Source organism: Suricata suricatta, chromosome 7 (assembly GCF_006229205.1).
Source record: "Suricata suricatta isolate VVHF042 chromosome 7, meerkat_22Aug2017_6uvM2_HiC, whole genome shotgun sequence".
Taxonomy (NCBI): Eukaryota; Metazoa; Chordata; class Mammalia; order Carnivora; family Herpestidae; genus Suricata; species Suricata suricatta.
The window spans coordinates 36,220,043-36,245,398 of record NC_043706.1 but is presented as its reverse complement, the minus strand read 5'-3'; the positions used below and the strand labels follow the sequence as shown (position 1 = coordinate 36,245,398).

Below are 25,356 nucleotides of genomic sequence, written 5' to 3'. Positions count from 1 at the left end.
TTAATTGAAGTTGCTTTTACAACACCAAAGACTTAATCATCCATTTTCTATATAAAAAGTAGCTACTTTTTTGCATGGACCTCAAGTTACTGTAGTATAGAGGTGGAATTTAAGGAAAGGTATTAAGCAGGCTGTGTTTTAGCTTATGGGCAAGTAATAGATTATATCATGTATCTTGAAAGTATCATAGATCAGCTGCTATATTACAATTGCCACTTCAGATAGCTGTGAAATTAGGTGATTAACTAGTTGTTACCTAACCTTCTACTTTCTGTATAAGTCTAATTACATGAAATAGAAGTGGGGGTTTTGATTTTTTACTTTGCTTTTCTGTTTGGAGTATCATTGAAACTACTGTATTGTAAATGACGGAAAATAATTGCATATGCTAAAAAAATAAATTGTATTAAAAAAATTAAAAAAAATAAAATGGAAAGTACTCAAACTTTAGAACCTAGCAATTCCACTCTAATAGGAAGGCATAGTCATGTGCTCCAAGAATCTTGTTCAAGAATGTTCCCAGAAGCATTGTTTGTTATAGCTGCAAATGGAAACCATCCTTATTTCCACCAATACAATACAATGGAACCTAGCACAGTAAACAAGTAAACTACTGCTACACACAGCATGGATGGATCTCAAAATATCATATTGAGAAAAGGAAGCCAGAACACCAAAATGATAACATACTGTACGGTTTCATTTCTATGAAGTTTGAAAACAGGCAAAATTGAATCACATTAATAAGCAGTACTTACTCAGATGGTGAAGGTTTAGTGAAAATGAATGGTTGTGGGTACCCTGAGTTGTGCTGAAGAAGGGGCATGCGTGAGTCTTTTGGGGAACTGCAAATGTTCTATGTCTATTTGAAGAGACTTATTAAGCTGTATGTTTGTGTTTTTATACACTTTTCTGTATCCTGCATATTTTTAAAGTAAGTAGTAGATTTATCAAGCAAATACTAAGTGCAGGGAAAATCCCTTTCCTCGTCTTCCTTGAGCCCTCTCAGTTGGCCATTTCTTCTTTCTTGACACTTTACTCAGGACTCTGTCCTTAGCTTGTTTTCTGTTGTTTTCTTCCTCTACACTTCCTTCTTAGATGATGCGCTCATCTATTATCTTGACTTCAAATGCTGTCTATCTACTGACAAATTCCAACTATTTTTCTCCAGCCCTGACCTCTCTCTTGAGCTGCAGACCTGTAAATCCAACTGCCATGTTTACCTTTCTTCATTCTCTTAATCAACAAATATTTATTGAGCCCCTAGTATGTTCTAGGTTATGCGCTAGGTGCTGGGAATCTGGCAGTGATGTAATCAGGCAAAGTCCCTGTCTTTGGGGGGACATCTTGGACAACTACATTTAGGTGTCTTGTGGGCATTTCAAAAGTTACATGATCAGAGCAGAGCTCCTAACTTCCAGCCCCAGCCAATAAAGCTTAATTCCTTATGTAGTCTTTCTCTGTAAATGGTCTTATTCCCTATTCAGTTCTTTAGGTCAAAAGTAGGAGTGGGCCTTGACCCCTTCCCTTACCATCAGCATTCTGCTGGTAGTATCTGTATAATATATGCAAAGTCTAACCACTTCTCAGAGTCTCTAGTACTAAACCTCCAATTTTAGGTACATAAACAATTATTCTAATGCAAAGTATACTTATAAAGACATCTTTTTCTTTAAACCTCAGATATAGAGGTGAGTTTACCCCATTCCTTTATTTTTCTTATGCGTCTTAGCCCCTTTTATTTTAGTTTTTCCCCATTCATCCTTGATCTCCACCCCCAGTCTCCCTCCCTCTAAGGCATCCGTTTAAGTGTGCTTGATCTGTTTGTGAAATATACATGTATTACTTTCTAGATCTCATTTTATTTTTTTAAGCTGTGTACTCAGCACTAAGTTTTTAAGACCTATGCATAGTGTCATATGGATCATTTCTTCCAATGTAGAAGCCATGATAGGCATCTACAACATTCAGCTCATCAATTCCCCCATGGCAGTTGCTTTCAACTTCCTACTACTGCAAACATTATTGTGAGCAATATCTATGTATATGCCCATGGACCTGTTTACAAATTTCTCTGGGATATATACTCAGGAGTGGGATGATGGTTCAGAAGGTGTCACACACTTGACATGACTAAGTGCCACCAGATTGCACCCTGGAAGGGTGAGCAACAGTATTCCACTGTGCTCATCCACTACTTCGGATTCTTAGGCATTTGCAGTGGATGTTGTGATGCACCACCAGTTTCTTCTTCAAGACCCAGGCACTCGATCCCACAGCTGTCTGGAGTATTGGCTACTAAGGGCTCTGATCACATCATCCCTCCCCAGGAGTTGTCCTGGCAGAACAGAGCTACCTCAACCAAGGTCATGCCCTCGGGGAGGGGGCAGATCTCCATCCCAGAGTCTGTTTCCAGAAAACCCAACCTATGATGGCCACCTTCAACTCCACACACAATATTTCCATAAACATTATTATATACGTCTGTTTGTGGACTTTTTCTAGGAATGTCCTGGGATGTGTCTACCTAGAATACTTAATTTCAGAAAGTTTTGCCTAATTGCCTTCCAGGAGGTCTGTACTCCCAAAGCTAGGTTTCTGCCTCCATACATCATTGCCGACACTTATCATCATCCATCTTTCTCCACACAGAGCTTTAAGAAAAACTTGCAAAAATAAATAAGGGTTGATTAAAAAAATCATATTGCTGGCCAAACTCTGGCAAAATCCTCCCAAGCTTATTCTTTGTTGTTTTTGTTAAGGGGGAAATCATTGAAACAGATATAGATCCTAATACAAAGAATTCAAATAACCATGAAATACTCATATATCAGATTTTTCCCACTTAGGTAATGTATATTGCTTCTTTAACATGAAAAAATTTAAGAAGAGTTTGAGCCTGATGTGTGTTATATATACATACACACTATTTATCACTGGTGTGAAAGTGATAATTGCTAAGGAATAATTTTCTCTAGAAAATGTTTACTAATGTGATGTATGTGGATTTTACTGGGAACAGAGGAAAAAACTGAACACTCCATCACTTTTTAATGGAAAAGATGAGAACACACAAATTGTGGTTAATTCTCCAGTCACTTATTTTGGGGCTTGAAATCTTCATGAGACTTATAGTCAGAGGAAGCATTCAATAAACTGTCATGTTTTCATGGAGGAGAGAAGGATGGGAGAGACCTTGAAAATGAGAAACTCAGGAGAAAATTCACAGACCATTGAGGGCTGACTGCTATTCTACTTTGGACCACAAGGACCACAAGTAGATTGCTGGTTGGTTTGGCTTTGGCTTTGGGTTTGGTTTTGGTGTTGTTAGCTGATTCTTTCCAGTGGCTCTGCTCAATAGTGTTTTTTCCCCTTAAGTTTGGCTCACTGATTCTGAACAAAGAAATATTCTTGTTTGAAAGGAAAATGCAATGAATTGTGTCTCCGTGCTTTTTCTGTAAATTGACTTACTCTAGCAAAGCAATTAAGTAGACGTTTATCAAAGTCGTCTGTCACTCTGCCTCCATACTGTACTTCTCCAATCATGTACCGAACAGTACTCCATGATACACCCTTTATTAAAAATAAAAATGGTTATTCATTGTCAATCCAAACAAATAAATCTAAATATTTCAGGTCTTTCCCTGGAGGAAAGGTCTCAAAAATGAAGCACTAACTAGATTGCATTTAAAATGACTCATAATTCTCTGTTAGTAACTCTTGCTAATTCATGACTGAAACTGCCAGGTTTTGGTCACCAAAGAAAAATCTATAATACTAAGTATCAGTGAATATATTACCCATTGATTATTTTAAATGGGGGGTGGGGAGACTTTTTCATTCTGTGGATGTAATCATCTATAATACTCATTATAGTAATGCCAAGCTGTTAGAAAAGAAAAAAGTCATGTTTAGTGAAGAAAGGGGAAAAAACCAAGTAATCAACTATTTAGTATATTTTCTTAGTAATACATTTTCTAAATCAGTATGAGAACAACTAGAAGATTATTCACTCACAGCATTTTTCTACAGTGCAATTCTTTGCTGTCTCATTCTGTGAGCTATAACTAAATCAAAGTATTTATTAATTGCCACAGAATCTTATCCTAGCAATACATTACAGATATTAATAGGGTTTTTAAATTTTTTCTTTTATTTTTTACTTAACATATTTGGGGTATTAAAAGTAAAGATACTTGATATTTTATTAATTTACTTTCTTTTGGCTAAATTTTGATACATCAGCTCTACTGCCTTTCAAAGCAACTATTTCAAGGTTAACTACTATTTGTATATACCAAATGATAAATAATAATAGAATATGAACCCATATGATGTAATTTTTCATCAAGCTGTCATACTCAGTTTAATATCCCTTTGTAGTGTCAAGGAAAAATGATGATTTGATTCTAGGTCTTCCAGCCACCCAAGTAAAAATTCATCATGGCTCACCATCACCATACTGACACTACAGTATCTATAATTAGCTTCAAGATCCACTATAAGGAAGGAGAGAGGGGGAGACAGTAGAAAACTGGCATTTATTGAGTACTTACTGTGTACCAGTCTACTGTACTTTCACAAATGCTAACTCATTTATTTCTCACAGAAACCATGGCCATTCTGTAGATGGGGAAACAGGCTGCGGGAGGCTCATAAACTTGCTCAAGATCATGGAAAAAACTTTCTCAAGATCATGTGGAAGCCAATGTGGAAGGACAACTGGGTTTATGTTCTTACCTCTGTGACCTTGAGGAAGTCCCTCATTCTCTCCTGTCTGTTACCTCATCAGCAAAATGGGGATAATAGTAATGTCTTCTGTACCTACCTCACAGAGCTGTGAAGATACCAACAAGATCCTGCACGCACAAGCACTGAGAACTATGAAATGCTGTACAATGATCAGTACCAATTATTAGAAATTATTCTATTTATCTGCAAAAGTTTAAGCATCTGCTAAGATGTGACTAAAGGTGAGAAAGAACCTTCACCTTCACTGAGAGATAACATTTTCACCTCTGAAGAGGCATCTGTGAAATGCTGGAAGAAAAGTCTGATTTAAGATAGACATTATCAGTGTGCCTGGGTGGCTCAGTCAGTTAAGCAGCCAACTTCGGCTCAGGTCATGATCTCACGGTTCATGGGTTCAAGCCCCACGTTGGGCTCTGTGCTGACAGCTAGCTCAGAGCCTGGAGCCTGTCTTCCGATTCTGTGCCTCCCTCTCTCTCTGACCCTCCACTGCTCGCTCACGCTCTCTCTCTCTCTCTCTCTCTCTCTCTCTCTCTCTCTCTCAAAAATAAATAAAATGTTAAAAAAATTTAAGATGGACATTGTCTTGGAGTGCACTGTGGCACTTGGGTGCAACATGAGGAAGGTTGTGAAGTTTCTTCATTTGTGGTCTGTGCTCCAGAGAGAGAGGAGTGGGCCGGGGACACAAGCGTGAGATGGGGATCCAAATGCACCCCTATGGGCAGTAGCGGTGTGAGTGGAAATGGCTGGACCAGGAAACAGCTGATGGGAATAAGCAGTCCCTTTTTGGGGAGGCAGGGAAAACCTTTGTAGGTTCACTGTATATTATAGACTGAAAATGTCTGTGGAAGCTTGTTTTAAGGACAGCAGAAAACATTGGGGGAAAGAAAGCCATTTCACTCACCTTTTTAATATCACATTCATCAAGGTGATTCTGAATAAACTGGACACTGGCTGTAAAGTCAGCAGAATTGAATTCATAGGGAATATTCCATCCTAAGGGACCAAATTTGCGTCGCTCCTTAAAAATACCAAAGAAAATAAGTGAGATTTCAAAACAATGTATCTGACGTCTCTTATTAAAACATAAAGTACAGGAAAATTCAGGCATGATATAGAGATCGGCTGATGTCGTAAAAGAACAGTATACAATTTTGGATCTATTAATCATTAGAAATACTGTTTCATGGCTCTATTGCCAGATGATTTACAAGAACAAATCTTCAAATATTTGCCAGATTGTAGTTCTTGGGATTAAAAAAAAAGTCTCAGTTTCCATCACCAGCTCAAAAAATTCAGTAGGGGCTGAATAAATATCTCTTCAATGAATTTATTCTAAATTAGACTTTTAGAAATGTCAAATGTTAAATGTAAGGGTTTACATTTTTGTTTTTCAAGTTGAATAGCTGAAGCACTCGAGCATTTAGACTCCCTGCTGGTGTCACTTTGTAATCTTGCAATTTCAGATTTTGAAAACCCCGAATCTTTATTGTAAAACATGACACATCCTTCTTAAAACTTTCACAGCGCCCTATTTGTTCTCTCCTCTGGACCAGCAGCTAACTGTTTTGAATTACCAAATTACTTTATAATCAACCCAGCTGGGCTCGGATCAAATGATTCAAATACCTCAATATTCTGGGGACCATTTTCAAGGTATGTAAATGTGAGAACTGGTACCTCCAGGCTCTAATCACCTAGCAAACCACATACACTAACTCAAATATTACTATGCCATCAGCTTCCTCTGCCTCAGCATGTAACCAGTTTCTAAGGCGGCGGGTGGAGGGGAGGGTCCAATCACTTATTTGGGTTAGCTTCTAGCCCTTTGACCCTAGTGGCTGAGGTGAGAACCTACATGCAGAGTAGAGTCCCAAAACATCTATGGGAAGGTATAATTTTATTTCTTTACCTTTAAATACATACTAACTTTTCTTTCTCTTGTCTGCCTTCCCTAACCCAACACACACACACACACACACACACACACACACACACACACTGTCTTCACAGCCCATTTCAATACTTCTTATTGCAGCTGCTCCATGCTTTAGATCCTAATTAATACCCCCACTTAAAATAATCTAAATGAATTTTAGTTTAGACAAATTCATGGACAGTTCAGAGAAAAAAAATTCAGAAAGCATGAAAGTTTAATGACTGATTTTCAGAATTTGCTTTTAAAATATTAAGTAAACCAAGAAAACTAACTTGGGTCCAGATGTTCTGACCCTGGGAGATCAGACTGTTAAATGGCAAAAGTTCAAATGAGTAAAATTTAAAGATCTAAATGGCTTTACTAAATGACTGATAAATCAGGCAGCATCCATTTAGCAAATAGAAAGGAGCCCCAAAGAGCTATAAAATAGGAAAGGTTTAATTTTTAATTTTTATTTTTTTAAGTTTACTTATTTTCTCAAAATAAATCTTAGTTGGGGGGAGAGGCAGAGAGAGAAGGAGAATCTGTGCCATCACAGCAGAGCCTGGTATGGGGATCTATCTCAGGAACCGTGAGACCATGACCTGAGTAGAAATCGATCCCATGAAGAGTTGGAGACTTAACCCACTGAGCTATCCAAGTGCCCCAGAAAAGGAAGGGTTTTTAAAGGCAGAGGAGGTCATAAATGAGAGGGAAAAAAAAGATTATTTTGGAGGACTGTAAAAGGATTTCCTTTGGAGGACTAAAAAGGTCTGTCAGGGGATTACTTCACTGGTGGAGACCAGGAAATTCCAAACTGACTGGTTAAAATTACATTCTTAGAGAAGGTTGAAACTGCAGTTAGGTTAGGTACCAGTTTCAGTTTGGTGATGCGGCCTTAGTACAAGTAACTCCATTCTGGGTCTGTTTTCTCCTTTTTAACAAGACTGAGGGCAAACAAACTACTAACATTACTTCCAGACCTGTACCTCTTTAGGCTGAGTGGTCAGGTATTTGACATTCGTATGGTGTAACTCCCACCCTCATCCCTTAGCTAATCAGAGCAAAGTGGACAGCCACCCAAGAAAGGCCAACTAGATTTCTCTTGCTAGGAATTTGGACTTAGGGTTCAGAACTGCAATCTAGAGTTAAGAGCTTCAACCAGGGAGACATAAACTTGGGAGCTGTGAAGCACCATCTTCTACCTTGAACACAGAGAGGTGAGAAGGAGCAGAGATGCCTTAATAGATGGGAGAGATTTGTGGTATCATCCTAAATACAAGAGGAAGAGCCCTGACTCTTAAAGGTGTCAGCTTCTCTTGATGGCTTTCTACTTCCTGGTCTTACCATTCATGTTGCCATTATGTGTTTTTCTACTTGTTTCATGTTGAAATACTTGGTCCTGTAACCAGATTTTGAACCTTGACTGTGAGAAACATGTCTTCCCTTTTGCACCTTTTTGGGGAAAGGATTATGATTGTGTAATTAATACTAGATTGATTATTTTTTTAATGTTTTTTAATTTATTTTTTTAATACAGAGAGAGACAGAGCATGAGAGGGGGAGGGGCAGAGAGAGAAGGAGACACAGAACTGGAAGCAGGCTCCAGGCTCTGAGCTAGCTGTCTACACAGAGCCTGACGCGAGGCTCGAACACACGAACGTGAGATCTGACGTGAGCCGAAGCTGGAGGCTTAACCGACTGAGCCACCCAGGCGCCCCTGATTATTATCAGAATGAAAGGCACTCTCCCTTTCATCCTCTTGGAGAATAATTTCTGAGGCTGACACAAGGTTTTGAATTTCTTAAGTGGATCCCAGAAACATTGAGGTGAGCCTCCTCCAGGTTGTTTTGGAGCAAAAGTCGGTTTGGGACTAGATTTCTCTTGCTAGGAATTTGGACTTAGGGTTCAGAACTGCAATCTAGAGTTAAGAGCTTCAACCAGGGAGACTTATAAACTTGGGAGCTGTGAAGTAATATGAAAATGCATTCAGTTAAGCCTTGAATCTCTGGATTTCTTCTATCCTGAAGCTTTCAGAGGGAAGAAAGCTAACCATTTATTGGTGAGATGCAAATGTTTCCCCCCCCCTTTTTTTTTAAAAAGAGAACCTATTCTAAAATAGTTTCACCTATGTTTGACTTAATTTTTAAAATTTACTGTTCAATTAGACATGAGACTGAATGAAAAATAATTCTTCCTTTCCAATTACTAAAGCTGCTTAAATTGGCTCTATGGAAACACTCCCATTTACATGCACTGAGCCATTGCAATTCTTTTGTTTCTTAAAATATGATCCTAGAAAATTGCCCCAATGCTGAGATCTACTTTACTTTATGCTATTTACTATCAAATTTCATTTAAAACATTTACTTTTTAGGTTGGTTCACTAAAGTCATAGACTTTTTAGCTTATCTTGGAAAAAAAAAGAAAAAATCTTGGGGGGAGTGATTTTACTTTCACAAATGAAGTCATTTCATTTTCTTGCAATTTTTTTGGTACTCACTGATCTAAGTTACAATAAAGAAAGAACCATGAATTACAACCTTGGAATATTATTAAGCCATTGGGAGAACTAAGAACTCATTTAGAAACTCCAAAGCAAGTGTTTTTGCCTGGAATACTGAATCACTTCAGTCCAATTAGTATTTTTGAAACTATGGGATGAGTCCTATGTGAGACAATGGAAAAATATTAAAATCAATGTATTTTTGAGAAGTTTTAATCTATTTGAGAAAAATAAGCCTTAGAGGACAATGTGATAGTGAGTATACTTAACTGTCAGAATGTAACAGATGATAAGAAGAAGAAGACATTCAATCAGAGGCTTCTGGGAAGAATGAAACTGAAGCTAGCCTTTGAAAAGCAGGGAGAAAAGACTGCTGGACTTGGCAAAGACCATGAGCAAAGAGAGAAACACAAAGCTTGTGATTCATCCAGCAAGAGGCTGCAGGCAAGTGGTTCTACTGCAGCAGAGAATGACCTTGGGTGAGTAGCTAGAACTATGTGCTCATGTGATGAGTAAGTGGAATGTACACAGGACAAAGAGCTAAAACCTGATTCAATAGAGGGAGTTACTATTTATTATTAAGTTGGAAAGTGGTGATTTTAAGAAGACTATTGTACTCTTTACTGTATTTGACCAGTATAGTTCCTTCTTTCCATTCCAAAGAATCTATAAAACACAAAACTACTAGTGAAATCTTGAAAGCTTGAACTCCTCCAGTGGACGCTGAAGAAAAGTTGCTCAGTGGAGTCATCATCTTAATGATGTCAAAGCCATTTCCAATTTTATTTTAGATTCTACTTCAGCCCAAACGAGCCCACCCCCCACAGCCCCACACAGAATCACTTCAGTTGCATCTGCAAAATAAGGTTCTATTTGGAACACCACATCTTGTTTATTTAATAACTGGAGCTAACATAAAATGAAAAATGCAATCCATTCTACACAACAGCAGGGAAACTTTAAAAGGTGAAGACAATGAACAGAAATGGCCAGAATCTTTGGGAAAAATCAGCAAGCAGAATGTGAAAGATGTTTCTATAAGCCTGTAAGATATTATTGTAATTATTATGAAGACGTTTAAACTAAGAACTTTGCAATCATGCCTCCCCAAAGCAAGAACTTCATTTGCACCATCAAACTCAAAGGAAATGTTTGTCAAGGCTCAAACTTGGTAAAGAAAACAAGATATAGGACAAGAAAACACTTTTCTGAAGGAAGAACTGCTGGCATTGGAATTCCCTGGACCCTGTTCCATACGACCATTTTTATTTAATATTTTATTACTTTTAGGAGCCAGGAGAAAATATCTGAGCCTGCAACTGCCACTGCAGACACCAAGAGCTCCTACAAATGCCTTTAGTAAAATTCCTCACAGACTTATACATAAACCATTAGAAAACTCCCCAAGAGTGGGCCCAAAGTAGGCAAGCCAAGGTGATGAGAAAACTTCCAGACCATGTAAAGGACATAAAGATGATTAAGGTTCTTGTCTTTTTTTTTTTAACATTTATTTTTGAGAAAGAGAGAGAGAGAGTCAGAGAGAGAGAGAGAGAGAGAAAGAGGAGACACAGAGTCTAAAGTAGGCTCCAGACTCTGAGCTGTCAGCAGAGCCCAATGCGGGCCTTGAACAAGATCATGATCTGAGCCAAAGTTGGAGGCTTAACAAACTGAGCCGCGCAGGTGCCCCAAGGATTCCTGTCATAAGGGCCATAGATGTTTGGCAATCATTCTCAATTCTTGTTGCATATTAGAATCACTGATGAGTGTTTTAAAGGACTGAGCAGCCCACCTTGCTGCCTCCTCTCTGGGACTCTAGGGCCCAGACAATGGCTGAAAACCATTGCATTAGATATTCATTGTGTCCAATGCACTGTTCAAACAAAAGATGGCACATTGACCATCAATAGGAAAAAACCAGAAAGCACTATTCTAACCTTCCACAGAATACCATAGAATTTATGAAAGGACACCACAAATGTAATTATTGAGTTTCAAAAGACCAAGACTCTGGAGGAAGATCTGTTTAAAATTAAAATCTTGAAGGGTGAATGTGGCCTAGCTCTGAAACCCAGAATGACACTGTACTGGAGTTTCTGGGAAATCATAGTGAGACGATATTAAGTCCAGAGGGAAGCTTCCATTGAGAGTAATCTCCAAAGGATGTGGAAATGCCCTCAAGGAGTAGCAGCCAATGGAACTGAGGCACTGGACATGGTGGGTTCTCTCAGGATGGCAAGAGGGCTGGCTGGCTAGGGCAGAGTCCTCTCCCAACTGTGGTAAGGGCACTGTGGCTGCAGTAACTTCCTGACATACATGTATAAGAAGTTCCTAGAGGAGAGGAGAGGGAAGCCCATGGGGGTCTGGGGCAAGGAAAGTTTGGTGCAGAATTGGCTTGTGTCTCTCTGCAACTTCCAGTCTAAGCACTCATGGCCTCCTCCTACTAGGTAAGCCTGCTCCTACCTCACTGACAAAACAAATCACACCCTTCACTATGCTGCCCAAGACAGTTGTCCTGGAACAGCCAAGTCTGTTCCCCTTCTTATGGGAGAGGAGGGGTGTTCATTTTGTTATCTGTAAGATGAGCCAAGATCAATACAACTCATGATGCCCTTGAGCAGGGGTGAGTTGGCTTGATGCCAAACCACAACTCAGTAAGGGAAACTGCACTGGGGGATACACAGCTCTTGCATTTGACCACTACTTCACCACCAGGTTCTGCCTTCTGACTCGTCATGTGCTCCAGCATGAACTCCTGTGCAGCCCTGAAGTTCAGAGCATGTGACACAAACCAGTTCCCTGTACTTTTTGTCAATCTCTGTAAGGACAAATGCATATGCATCATGTTTGTATACAGCAAGGGATAGTTAGGTTTATTTGAAGGAATCAATTAACAAATCAGGTATTGGGCTATTACGTCCAACACTAGAGGAATCTAAGTCATGATCATTCCAACCCAGAACAGTCCTTCATGTAGCAGCCTCCCTTCAAACTTTAATATGCGCATGAATCACTTGGGCATCTTGTTACAATACAGATTCTGATTCATCAGGTCTGGGGTGGGGCCTGAGATGTTCTCTTACAAGCTTCTGAGCCATGTGGACGTTGCTGGTCCAGGACCTGCATTTTCCTATCAAGCAGACTCCATCCTAACAAGTAAAATAAATTATTTAGGTAATATCACAGTAAGCATTTCTGCAAATGATAAAAACAGAACAGGGGAAATGACACTTGGATTATCTGTGCTCCCTGTGTAGTCATAGAACTTAAGAGAATTTTAGAAATGCAAAAAATCTTGAAAGACCACCTCCTTCTGACTCTAAACACACCGACGGGGAAACAGAAGCCCTGAGAGGGACTTAATGGGCCTCATGGAGCTAACTGATTTCACGACAAGCCTGACGTCCCCACCTCCTGACTCTCCATGAGGTTGCTCTCTCTAGCATACTGTGAATGTGCTAGACATTCAGCCTTTACCTTCACAGCCCTAGCAATGCAGACTTCTTTCTGTTTTAATCCAAATGTATGTCATGTTAAGTGCAAGCTCTTCTTAACCCCATGACTGCACCATGGCCCTGTGGTTGTTTATCTATTTAGTACTTGGATAATGGCCACAAAAACACAGGCTGCCACACTGACCACATGGAAAATACCCCCAATTATCTCCCCATGACAAGCACAGTGGAAGAGTTGAATCATCACTACTGGGAACAGAATCGTAAAATATATTATTTGTGAATTAGGAATTAAATAACAGAGTTAAAGTAATATTTGTATTAGAGTATGATAAGAACTAGCAAAGCAAACAATTCCCAGATAAGAATGTATGAAATAGGCTTCAGCGACTGGAAAGCTGTAATTTACAATCCAAAGGCCACAATGGGACTTGGTAAATATAGGCACCCACAAAGTGTTGAGCCTGGCTTTAACTCTCTCAGGGTTAGGGGGCCAATACACAGGAGATACACAATTGTCTCCTCTACACAGCCCTCTCCATTGGGCCATTGGGAACCAGTAGAGTGGCAGGGACAAGGAATCTGAGAGTAAACACGCCCAGAATGGATGAGCATTAAATTCCCCTCCATCTTTGGGCAGGATGGGGAGAGGAGATGGAGCTCTGTGTGCCACTCTGCACAGCTAAGGCAGGACTCCTGGTACAAGCAGGACATTCATTTTGTCCTCACTCCAGCCTCAGGGAAGGAGGAAATGTAGAAGGGGTTAAAGGAGCCCATTCATTTCTCTCTGAAATCAAGCTTTCAAATACAGGACAAAATATAAAATCAAAGGTAGAACAAAGCAATAGCACAATGAAAACACCTATGGCTGCACAGTCATAAAATTACTAAATTAACATAGAAGTGTATGGTAAAAGCAAATAGAAAACAACCTGAAAATGACAGGTAACCACTGTGACTCTGCCTCCCAATGTCACCATCACTTTCACTGGCAGGCTCAGAACATACTTCCGCCCAAGGCAGCCAGGGTCAGCCTGGACTCCTGGACCTACCGCCTATGAAGTTACCTTTCCTCTCTGAGCCTCAATTTCCTCATTTTTATTTTACTTTATCTTTCCTAGGTTGTGGTTAATTTATTTTCACAAACTAAAGAAATAAGGGGGGGATGGACCTGGAGTGGGGCTATTTTTCCTGTGTCCAGTTTAACAAAGTTCTCCTGTTATCTAGGACAGTCCAAGGAACACATTCTTGAGTCTGAGGAAAATCACAGGTGTTGCAGTCAGACTGGTGAAATAATCTATGAAAAGCTTCTAGAAAGTAGTTCCTGCTTCTGCTTTAGTCCTACTATCTTCATTGATTTATTTATACATCTAAACATATTATCAATCAATGTCCTCTTATTTATTTAAAAGTTATTTATTTATTTTGAGAGTATTTGCATAAGTGGGGGAGAGAGAGAGGGAGAGAGAGAGAGAGAGTCCCGAGCAAGCTCTGCACTGATAGCGTAGAGCCCAACAGAGGGCTCAATCCCACAAGCCATGAGATCATAACCTGAGCCAAAATCAAATGTCGGACACCCAACCTACTGAGCCCCCCAGGCACTTCAATTTTCTCTTTTTTAAAATGGTGATAATCCTACCTTGAGAAATGTGACTGTTAGTATCATATGAGATAGTGTACATAATGCTCCCAGCCAGCATGGGCACTTTGAAAACCAAATTCCTATCTAAATAATCCATGTTCATCTCACAAATATATACTGAGCTCTGGCAATGCCCCAGATGCTCCCGTGGCCAGAGAGACTGCACAGTTACAAAAAGACAAAGTCTTTGCCTTCAAGAATCTTACACTCTCATGGCCAGAGTGAGGGGCAGGAGGGTAACACATTTAAGTACACAGACAAATATATACTATGCCACGTGGGGAGAAGGGCCATGAAGGGAGAGAAAAAGCAGGGTGAGGTGAGCAGACAGTGCAGCAGAGAAACAACGTGGCATCATTAGCATCCCCTAAATGTGCAAACTGCTCTCAGAGTTACCTGCACAGTGGAGTGTAAAAATGCAACTGTGTAAAGCATCGGCTTCCACATGGGTAAATTACTGATATCCAGAAGGTCTTGATTAATTCCAGCAAATGTTCTTTTCAAACCTGCACGTACGCCTTGGGGCGGCTCATTAGTGAATTTGAGAGAAGTCTGTCATAAAAAGCAAACAGTAGTTTTGTTTCTAGAAATTATCGTAAAGGATAAAATAGAAGTTACAATCCCTCAGACAGCAGTATGCTCACGGTACATAAAATGTCAGCTGGAATTCAGCACTGTGTAACCTAATGACGTGAATCACAGCTGAAACCCTGTGAATTAGTACTGAGTCTTGTAACTCTTCTATGGAAATAGTTCCTATAGAATATGGATGATTATAGTCAAGGCCTTGACAATTACTATATAGGATCTTACAGACTCTACTGGACCAAAAGCCCTGTTGTGTTTTCATCTTTCAATATTGCCACGATGTCATTTTTATTCAAACAACTCTCGAGGAAAAAACACTTCTGTCACAGCCACAAACCTGAAGCAATGTAATTGGAAATCGATCATGGGGCTCAGTAGTTATCCATACTCGAAAGGAGTCATCACAGGCTTCGGTGGTAATTAACGTCTCCAGCAATTCTTCCATGAATTCTAGGCCAAGGTGACAATTTTGCAGTAAAACCCAGCCACCCTGTATTCGAAAATGATTTCATATTAATATCTTGTAATGTTTTGTTACGATTTTAAGAAAACAAAAACGTACTATTAAAAAAACAACCTTTGCTTAGTGGGTGTAAATACTGTTTTAAGTACCTATTTTTAACAAGACAGTCATATGTCCATACAAACATTTCTTCTGCTACTGGTAAAACTGGTTACTTGGAATCAAGTGGGTTCAAAACGAGAGTACTCAGCCACCCCAGGATCAGAAGGAAATAGAAATTTAAGCTTGAAGTCCTGTGTAAGTACAGTGTGTGCACCATCTAATGGTAGGAATGGGTATTTTGGAATTTGTAACAACATGTCCTAAGGTGAGTCAGAACTGATTCACCTCAGAACCAAATCATCCATAGTCACAAAGAGAGTTACCTCTGAAAGCAGGAGACAGTCTCTTTGCACGTCATCTCATTTTCATGGTGACCTGTGCTACCGTACGTGTTGTCATCACCCTTCCCTTCTAGTCCTAAAGCCACAAAATTTACTAAGCACTACTGTAACACTTGCTAAAACTGTCTTAACAATATAAGTCACATAGCCAACTGCTCTAGGAGAGCACAGTTTTTTTAACCAGACAATATTTTGATACCCTGATATAAAAATCAGATCAATACAGCTACAAAATTTTGAATGCAGTAAGTATATAGTAAGTCTTGTGTGTTATGCCTTCTACTGTGAGAGAAAATACAACTTGAACTGGCTTCAACAGCAAAGGGGACATGCTGGTCTAGACAAGAGGGGGGTGCGAAGGAAGATGGACTCCACAGTTAGTTGTGTCACCATGGATCCCATTACCGGCGGGAACCTCCATTTCATCCCAAAAAATCTGGTGTTCTCAAGTGGCAATGTGGCACCTTTTGTGGGCTTTTCCTCCCCCCTCCTACTTATCCCACCTTGAGAAACAGGACATGGAAGTTATATAAAAGCTAATATTCCAAAGCAGGTTAGTGTGAATGTAGTACTGAAATTTAGAAGTTTCTCATTCATGGAAACTAAAGAAATAATTTAAGGCCCAGAGTTAAACTATCAAATCACTCCATAGAGTGAATGATTGGATCCGAGCAAAAATAATTATATGTAGCTGCCTTGATATATATAAATTATATAAATAGATTATTGAATATAATTAAGTGATAAAGAAAAAGGCTTAGGGCACTTGAGAATTAATGACTAACTTGAAAATTTGATGGCCCAAGCAGAGACTTAGCTCATTAACCCTCTCTAGTCATTAATTCCCAAGAAAAAGCTGCACCAAAGTTGCTACAGACATTAGGAGATCAAAAGCTTAAAAATAAACCGAGATCTTACTTTATTTTTATAAGTAGTGCGATTTCTTATCACAGCTGAAATTGCTATCAACCAACCATCTCTAGAAAATTAATGTCCTGTGTATTATTAGGTGTGATGGAAAATATTTCTCAGCATTCCATCCAGCTTGCAATTTTCAATAAAAACCATTATCAATATTTAAACATAACATGAATTTCTTATTCATTTGCAACTATCCACTAATGAAAAAAAATAAAGCCTGCCTTTAGCCAAAAATTGAAATTTAACTGTCGCGGTCTGTCACTTTTTAAGCACTATCTGTTAATGTTGATTGTCAAATTCCAAGACGTGCTAGAGCTCCATTCCTAGAAACCAGAAAGTGTGTCTGCCAAGTTGTCAAAAAAAATTATTTAGTGAAAATAAGATAGAGCTTATACTATAGAAAATTAAACAAGCTTTTTGTGGGGATGTCAGGAGCAAACTAGCTTGAGGTTCAAAATTAATTGGTAATCAGGGGTGCCTGGGTGGTTGGTTAAGTGTCCACTCTTGATTTTGGCTCAGGTCATGATCTGACACTTCATGAGACTGACCTTCACGTTGGGCTCTGGGCTGACAGCATGGAGCCTGTGTGGGATTCCCTCCCTTCCTCTCTCTGTCTGTCCCTTGATCTCACTCTCGCTCTCTCGCTCGAAATAAATAAATAATAACAACATTAAAAGCTTTAAAATTCATTGGTAATCATAGGTTGACTATACCACACTGAAAAAATGGAAAACAATGCTGGAGCATCACAGGCAGAATGCTTCAGGCACCACCATGGCGGTGCTGGGTAGACCTGATGTCCAGAGGCTAACAGCAAGAGTGATGCACTAGGAGTAGGTCCTTGCCACCTACCTGCTGCATGGACACCTGAATCAGCTTTCGAGCATGCACCTCTTGTCCTTGCCCCATTGAGATAGTTCTGCATTCTGTAACACAGGGGAAGGATGCAAATCTTGTAACAGGATTGGGACAAAAAATTAATTCCTCCATAGTCATGGCCTCCCTCCTGCAATCGCTTTTAAGAAGGGCCCTTTGGAGATAAAGAGGTGATCACAGGTATTTAGAGGGAAAGAGGATTTTCGAGTTTCGCTGTATGTTCTGATTAGAAGCTTCTTTGGTATTTTAACAGATGCTTCAGTAAAAATTTAATTGGGTTTTTATTCTTTTAAGATGTCAGGGTTGCAGTGCTTTCTGTCTGTTTTGGGTTTGTTTGCATGGTTGTCTATTTTCCGAGAGAGAACTCAAAGCAACTCAGCCCCAAGAGGACTGCATTCAGGGTTAACTGTTCCTTAGATAAGATCAGCATCTTGGAACTGAGCATGAAGAGAAAGTGGAGGCCACACCAAGATCAAAAGTGTGATTACAATTCAAGGGAGAATCCACTATTTAGCTTCATTAGTGCATTTGAGGTCCCCGGCAGAGAACCCACTTGCACCGCGCCACATGAACTCACTAAATAAAGAAGTCTATGGACTTGTGAAACGTGAATTGGAAATTAACTTTCAAGCAAACTTTTGTAGACCTGATTTCCTTGAGTTTTAGGGGCATGATCTCAGAATGAGGGAAGGAAGTCAGTGGAGACATTGTGAAGCAGTGAATGCCTTTGCCCTGCTATCTGGGATGAGCCAGGATCCTCAGTGAAGTGGCCACTGCAGTAGAGCAAACAATGAGGCTAGTATGGAAACTGCTAGAGGAGGCTACAAGTGATGGAGAAATTTATGGGGTGGAAAGGAAGTATGTCAGGAGCCAGAGAAGTGGTCAGGACATACACCATTTGAATGGCGCTGCATGGCTAATGGACAGAGACTCTGTGAGGCTTTGTAAATTGCAATATTAAAGATTATTCATAAACTCAGGGTTTCAGGGAGAAACCTGGCAAGGGTGCCTGACAGAAGATAAAAAAGCGCTGCTTGGAGCATCAGGAATTGCAAGAGGCTCAGGTGGAACCAGGCACTGCTCCCAGAGGCAGCCAAGAAGAATCCACACAACCTACCAAAGGAGAAGAAAGGGGAGGTGGGACTTGAATAGAGGAGGCTCTGGATCATTCTCAACCGAAGCTAACTAAGCCCTTCACTCGAAGAACACACAAACATTCAGGTCAACGGGAAAGGCTTAATAGGGACAAACAGGGTTATCACGTGAGTGCGAGCCACAGTCTATCTCTTCTCTCCTTCCAACTCTTCTGAAATGCACCTTCGAAAAGGAAGAGCTGGTTTCCATTCAGGTGGCCCGAATTTCTAATGCTGATCCATGAATGAATGGATCAGGAGGAGACTCAGAGACATCCCTTCAGAAAACACCCAGCATCTGCCCACTTCTCCACATCTTCACTTTCCATCGCCTTTCACCTTGATTTTTGCAATAGCTTAACCAGTGACCTCACTCGCACTCTGTCCCCTACTCTTGTTCCCTACTAGCTCTTCTTCCCACAGCAGACAGAGGGATTAGCCTAAATCAGATTATGTCCATCCTCTGCTCAGAACCCTCTGATGGCTTCCCATCTCATTCAGAGCAAAATCCAATGCAAAGTTCTTAGCTCCAGCCTCTAAAGCCACACACAATAGCCTCCACTGTGGCCACACATACACACACACTCTCTCTCTCCCTTTCACACTCCACACACACACACACTCCACATACACACTCTCCACACACACACTGTACACACTCGACACACATACTACATGTACACACACTCTACGCATCCACTCTCTCCACACACACTCTTTATACACTCTACACACACTACACATACACACTCTATACATATGCTCTCCACACACTTTACACATTCCACACACACTCCGCATATATACCTTACACACACTGTACACACTCTATACACACACTCTTTCCACACTCTACACACATTCTACATGAACATACTCTACACACACACACATACTCCTTACCTCACCACTGTCCGCCATCAGTCATTTACACACTCTGCACACACACTACATGAACACATACTACACACACACTCTACACACACCTACATGAACACAGTACACACACACCCCCACACCCTTACCTCACCACTCTCCCCCGCTCAGACGCTCACTCTCCTCCGGCTGCACTGGCCTGCTCCCCAGGCACACTCCAGCCTCACTGCTGCTGCCTCTGCCTGGCAGGTGCTTCCCCGAGAGCCGCACTGCCTCACTTCCTTCACACGGCACATCTTCCTCACCCTCTTAGCGAGGCTCCCCTGGCCCACCCCATGTAAAACAGCGCAGCGCACCCATCACTCGGCCCCTCATGCTGCTTCTTTCTTAGCATATTATGTACTTTACTTGTTACCATAGTATATACCCACTTGTTTGTCGATTAGTGTCTGTTTTACCCCCACACTAGAATGTGAGCTCCAGGACAGGGAGGACTTAGATCCCAGGTGCTAGCCCAGCACCTAAGTAGTGGGTGGTACACAGTTGGTGCTTAATAACTATTTCCTTAAACTTTTAAAACTGAGATGTAGTATACCCTTTCAAAGTATATAATTCAATGTTTTTTAGTTTACTCATCACTTTTGTGGAACTATCACTTCTATCTAATTCCAGAACATTCTCATCACCCCCAAAGGAAATCCCACCCTCATTAGCAGCCACGCCCCATGACCCCTCCCAACCAGGAACCACTAATCTACTTTCTGTCTCTACTCTAGACATTTCGTATAAATGGAATTATACGATATGTGATCTCTGGTTCTGTCCTCTTTTACTAGCTTAGTGTTGTCAACATTCATTTATGCTATGGCATGGATCACAACTTCATTCATTTTATGGCTGAGTAGCAGTCCACTGCATGGATGGACCATATTTTGTTTACCCACTCATCAGCTGACAGACAGTTGGGTTGTTTCTACTTTTTGGCTAGTATGAATAATGAACATGAATTGCTATGAATATTCATGTACAAGTCTTTGTGCAGACATATATTCAATTCATGTCAGTATAAACTTAGAAGTGGAATTAATGGATCATATTATAACTAGATGTTTTACTTTTTGAGGAACTGCCAGACTGTTTTGCAAAAACAGTTGCCCCATTTTACATTCCCATGCGCAATGCATAAAAGTTCTAAGTTTTCCACATCCTTGCCCACACATGTTATTGCCCATCTTTTTCTTTTAGGCTATCTTAGTGGGAGTGAGGTAGTTCCCTCATTGTAGTTCTGACCTACATCTCCCTAATGACTAATGATGTTGATGATGTATTCATGTGCTTGTTGGTCATTTATATATCTTCTTCGGAGAAATATCTATGTAAATTCTTTGCTCACTTATAAATTGGGTATTTGACTTTTTACTGTTGAGCTGTAAGTGCTCTTTTTATATTCTTTATATACCAGACCCTTGTCAGATATATGATTTATAAATACTTTCTTTTGTAAGTTGTCTTTTTCATTTTCTTTGATGGTGCCCTCTGAAGCACAAAAGTTTCAAATTTTGATGAAATCCAATTTACTAATTTTCTCTTTTATTGCTTACATTTTTGATGTTATATCTAAAAAACCACTGCCTAATCCAAGGCGACAAAGATTTACTCCTGTTTTCTTTAAGAGTTTTATAGTTTTAGCTCATAACATTTTTCTCTGATCAATCTTGAGTTAATTTTTGTATATGGTATGATATAAAGATCAAACTTCAATCTTTTGAAAGTGGTTATCAGTTTTTCCAGCACCATTTGTTGAAAAGACCATCTTTTCCCTCATCCAACAGTCCAGCACTCTTGTTGAAAATCACTTGACCATATATGTAAGTGGTTATTGATGGGACCATAAATCAATTCCATGGATATATATGTGTATCTTTATGCGATATGTGTATCTTGTTTGGATTCCTGTAGCTTTACAGTAAGTTTTGAATTCAGGAAATATGAGAGCGACAGTTTTGTTCTTCCTTGTCAAAACTGTTTTGGTCATTCTGTAGGTCCATTTGGAGAGTACCACCATCTTGCCAACGTTAAGTCTTCTGACCCGTGAACGCAGGGTGTCTTCCCATGAATTTAGGTCTTTTTTAATTTTTTTAGTGATGTTTTGTCTTTACAATGTATAAGTCTTATAATTCTTTGTTAAATTTATTCCTAAGTATTTTTATGTTGTTATAACTGGAAGTGCACTTATAGTCTCATTTTTGTTTTTTGTTTGGCTCTTTTTATAGTCTCTTCTTAGTCTTTATTTATTTTTGAGAGAGAGAGAAAGAGAGAGAACAAGCAGGAGAGGGAGATATAGAATCCGAAGCAGGCTCCAGGCTTTGAACTGTCAGCACAGCACTCAAACCCACCACCGCGAGATCATGACCTGAACCAAAGCCAGACACTCAACCAACTGAGCCACCCAGGCGCCCCTAAAGTCTCATTTTTGTATGGCTCTTGCTATTGTATAGAAAAACAATATATTTTTAAATATTAATTTTTACCCTGCAATCTTGTTGACCTCATTTATTAGCTCTAATAGTTTTTGGTAGACTTCTTAGGATTTTCCATATACAAAATCAAGTAATCTGTGAATAGAAATCATTTTACTTCTTCCAGTCTGACTGTGCTGTCTACAACCTCCAATTCCATGCTGAACGGAAGTGGTGAGTCTTGCTCCTGACCTTTGGGGAGAAGGCATTCAGCTTTCCACCATTAAATGTGATGTTAGCTGTGTGGTTTTGGTAGGTTCCCTTTATTAGTTTGAACAAATTTTTATTCCATTTTATTCTTAATTGTTTGTTTTCATCATGAAAGAGTGTTGAATTGTTTTCAATGCTTTTTTTGCACTTATTCAGATAATTATGTGGATTTTGTTCATTATTCAATACATATGGCATATTATATTGGTTAATTTTCATATATAACCAACCTTGCACTCTTGAGATAAATCCACTTGGCTTAGTACATAAACCTTTTTAATTTTTTTAAGTTTATTTATTTTTGAGAGAGAGAGAGAGAGAGAGAGAGAGAGAGAGAGAGAGAGCGCGTGCACCGGGAAGGGACAGAGAGTGGGTGTGAGAGAGAGAATCCCAAGCAGGCTCCACCCATCCAGCGTGGTGCCGTATGGGGCTCAAACTCACAAACCATGAGATCATGACCTGAGCCAAAGTTGGACGCTTAACCGACTGAGAACCCCAGGCACCCCATGCATAACCATTTTTATATGGTGCTGAATTTAGTTTGATAGTAATTCGTTGAGGATTCTTGCTTCTCTATTTATAAGGGATATTGGTTTTCTTTTCTTGTGGTACCTTTGTTCTGGACTTGGTAATAGAGGTCTCATAAAATAAGTTGGAAAGTGTTCCCTCCTCCTTTATTTTTTGGAGAAATTTGTGAAGAATTGGTGTTATTCTTTAAGTGTTTGGTAGAATTCACCAGTGAAGCCATCTGGCCCTGGTATTTCCCTGGTGGAAGTTTTGGTTACTAAATCAGTGTTTTTGCTTCCTATAGTTCTCTTCAGGTTTCCTATTTCTTCTTGAGTCACTTACAGTAGTTGTTTTTTTGCTAAAAATTTTCCCACTTCATTAGGGTTATCTAATTTTTTGGCATAATTGTTCATAGTATTCCCTTATGATCTTTTTAAATTTTTGTAGGGTCAACAGTAATGTTCTCCCTATCATTCTTGATTTTAGTTAACTTAGTCTTCTCTCCCTTACTCTTGGTCAAACTGAAGATTTATCAACTTTGGTATTTTCTTTCTTGTTTCTTTCTATCCCTTCTAATTCTTTCTTTCTTATTTATTTATTTATTACTGTGAGGTAATGGCATACATTATCCATTATGGAGACTTCCTCTTTTCTTATTTAAGTTTCTATTTTTGTCATAATCCTTAGGACTCATTTCCATGGTTTGTCTACCAAGTTCTGGGAGTGAATTCTCTGGTACCACTCTTTATTTCCCTGTCATCAAATGTTCACTTATCTCTTTATGACTTTGGGCAAGTTAATGATCATCAAATAATGTTTTCTGATCTTTATAAAAGAGTAATTTAAATTAACCTCTTTGCATATTTCACAGTCTTGTGGAGATGGGGCTTATGGAGTGGGGCTCAATATATTACCAGCATTCTAATTTGTTTTTATCACTAGTGGTAGTTAGTAGGTGTTTTTTGATCTTTTCAAAGAAGATACTGTGTTGACTCTTTGTTGTTTTTCTATGCTCTGTTTCATTTCTTTCCACTGAAATATTTATTGTTTCCTTTGGCTTGCTTTGAGTTTAATTTCTTTTCCTAGTTTCTTAAGGTAGAAGTTTAAGTTATTGACTTGAAGACTGTCTTCATTTTTAACATAGGTCAGTAAATATTTCATAAACTTTCTGAATGATCTGGAACAACTAGATTGATTGACATTGGAAAAGCGATGAAGCTTTGCCCTTAAGAAGAAAAGGTCCCAAAGGGCAGGGGCCAGTGAGATAAAATGCAGTACAAATATAAATTTCTAGAAAGGGTAAAGAAAGATGCCACAACATCAAAAGAGAAGCCCTCAAAAGAAAGATGGAGGCAGAAAGTATTGTAGGAAGTGCTGCTGCAGATAATAAAGTATAATTATATTTTGGTGGTTTGGACTTTTTGAAAGACTTTAGTAAGAATTCAACTGCTTTTCCATTTCTTTCTCTTTTCCTCTTTCTTTCTTTTTTTAAATTTCTCATTTCTAGTTAAGTAGTATATGCTCACAGTGAAAGCACTGGAAAATACAGGAGGGTACAGAGAAAGTGAAAATCATGAATATCCCTCCTTAGATTTTCATTCTACTATTTTTAGTATGCATAATCCATAATCAATTACTCTCATTTAAAAATTCAAAATGTTCTGAAAACTAAAAAATTTGCAGAAAATAATTTTAGTGGCAAAACCTGACCTGACTGGATATGAAGCTATAGACTTTATTTCTATCTCTATGAATATTAACACTCTTATTTGCAGTATATTACATAATATATGAGATATTATCTTTCTAAAAGCTGGACTATTTTGATTTCTGAAACATATCTGGCCCCAAGAGTTTTGAATAAGGGATTGTAGACCTATCTATATTAAAAATTATATATATGTGTGTTTTATATATACATATATATACATATACTCACAGATGTTATTTTAAATCTCTATTTAACAGTATATTGTGAGTATTTTACTGTCACTAAATATTATTGGTAAAGTTTTTAATGGTGTCATAGTATTCCATCATGTTGATGCATGTTTGTTCAACCTCTAGCCTTTTGTATATTTGAGACTTTTTCAAATTCATTATAAATGGCACTAGATTAAACATCTTTGTATATAAATTTTGATATATATCTCTTGATACATATAGAACAGTCAAGACAAAGGACACAAATATCTTAAAGATTTGTGATATATACATTAAAAAAAAACAGCCAGTCTCTCCAGCTGAAATGGAAAGCTGTCATTCCCAGTCCCTGTCTTGATCCTTGTTTGGGCTAATGGTGCTTTGACATACAGAAGTTTCAAAACTTCAACATGCCAAACGATCTGCCTTGGTTTTGGATTCTGATGCTATGATTAAGAAAATCTTAGTTACCCCAATAGTATCAATACATTTTGTTTGTTTTCTTTCATAGCTTAAATAGCCTAGAATTTACTTTGGAGTTTAAAGATAAAATTGTTACAAAAACTAAGGTTGGGGTGCCTGGGTGGCTCAGTCGGTTAGGCCTCCGACTTCGGCTCAGGTCAGATCTCA

The 25,356-nt window shown here is 39.1% G+C and overlaps 1 protein-coding gene across 1 annotated transcript in view; it reads right to left on the bottom strand.

Annotated features, from left to right (window-relative positions):
- Positions 1 to 25,356, bottom strand: part of DNAH8 (dynein axonemal heavy chain 8) — a 323,365-nt gene that overhangs the window by 44,417 nt on the left and 253,592 nt on the right. Inside the window, exons 81-85 of the mRNA XM_029943168.1 lie at positions 17,535 to 17,608; positions 15,193 to 15,345; positions 14,664 to 14,819; positions 5,654 to 5,770; positions 3,472 to 3,573 (exon numbers count right to left, since the gene is read on the bottom strand). Coding sequence (XP_029799028.1) covers positions 3,472 to 3,573; positions 5,654 to 5,770; positions 14,664 to 14,819; positions 15,193 to 15,345; positions 17,535 to 17,608 — 602 coding nt within the window. The remainder of the gene's footprint in view (positions 1 to 3,471; positions 3,574 to 5,653; positions 5,771 to 14,663; positions 14,820 to 15,192; positions 15,346 to 17,534; positions 17,609 to 25,356) is intronic.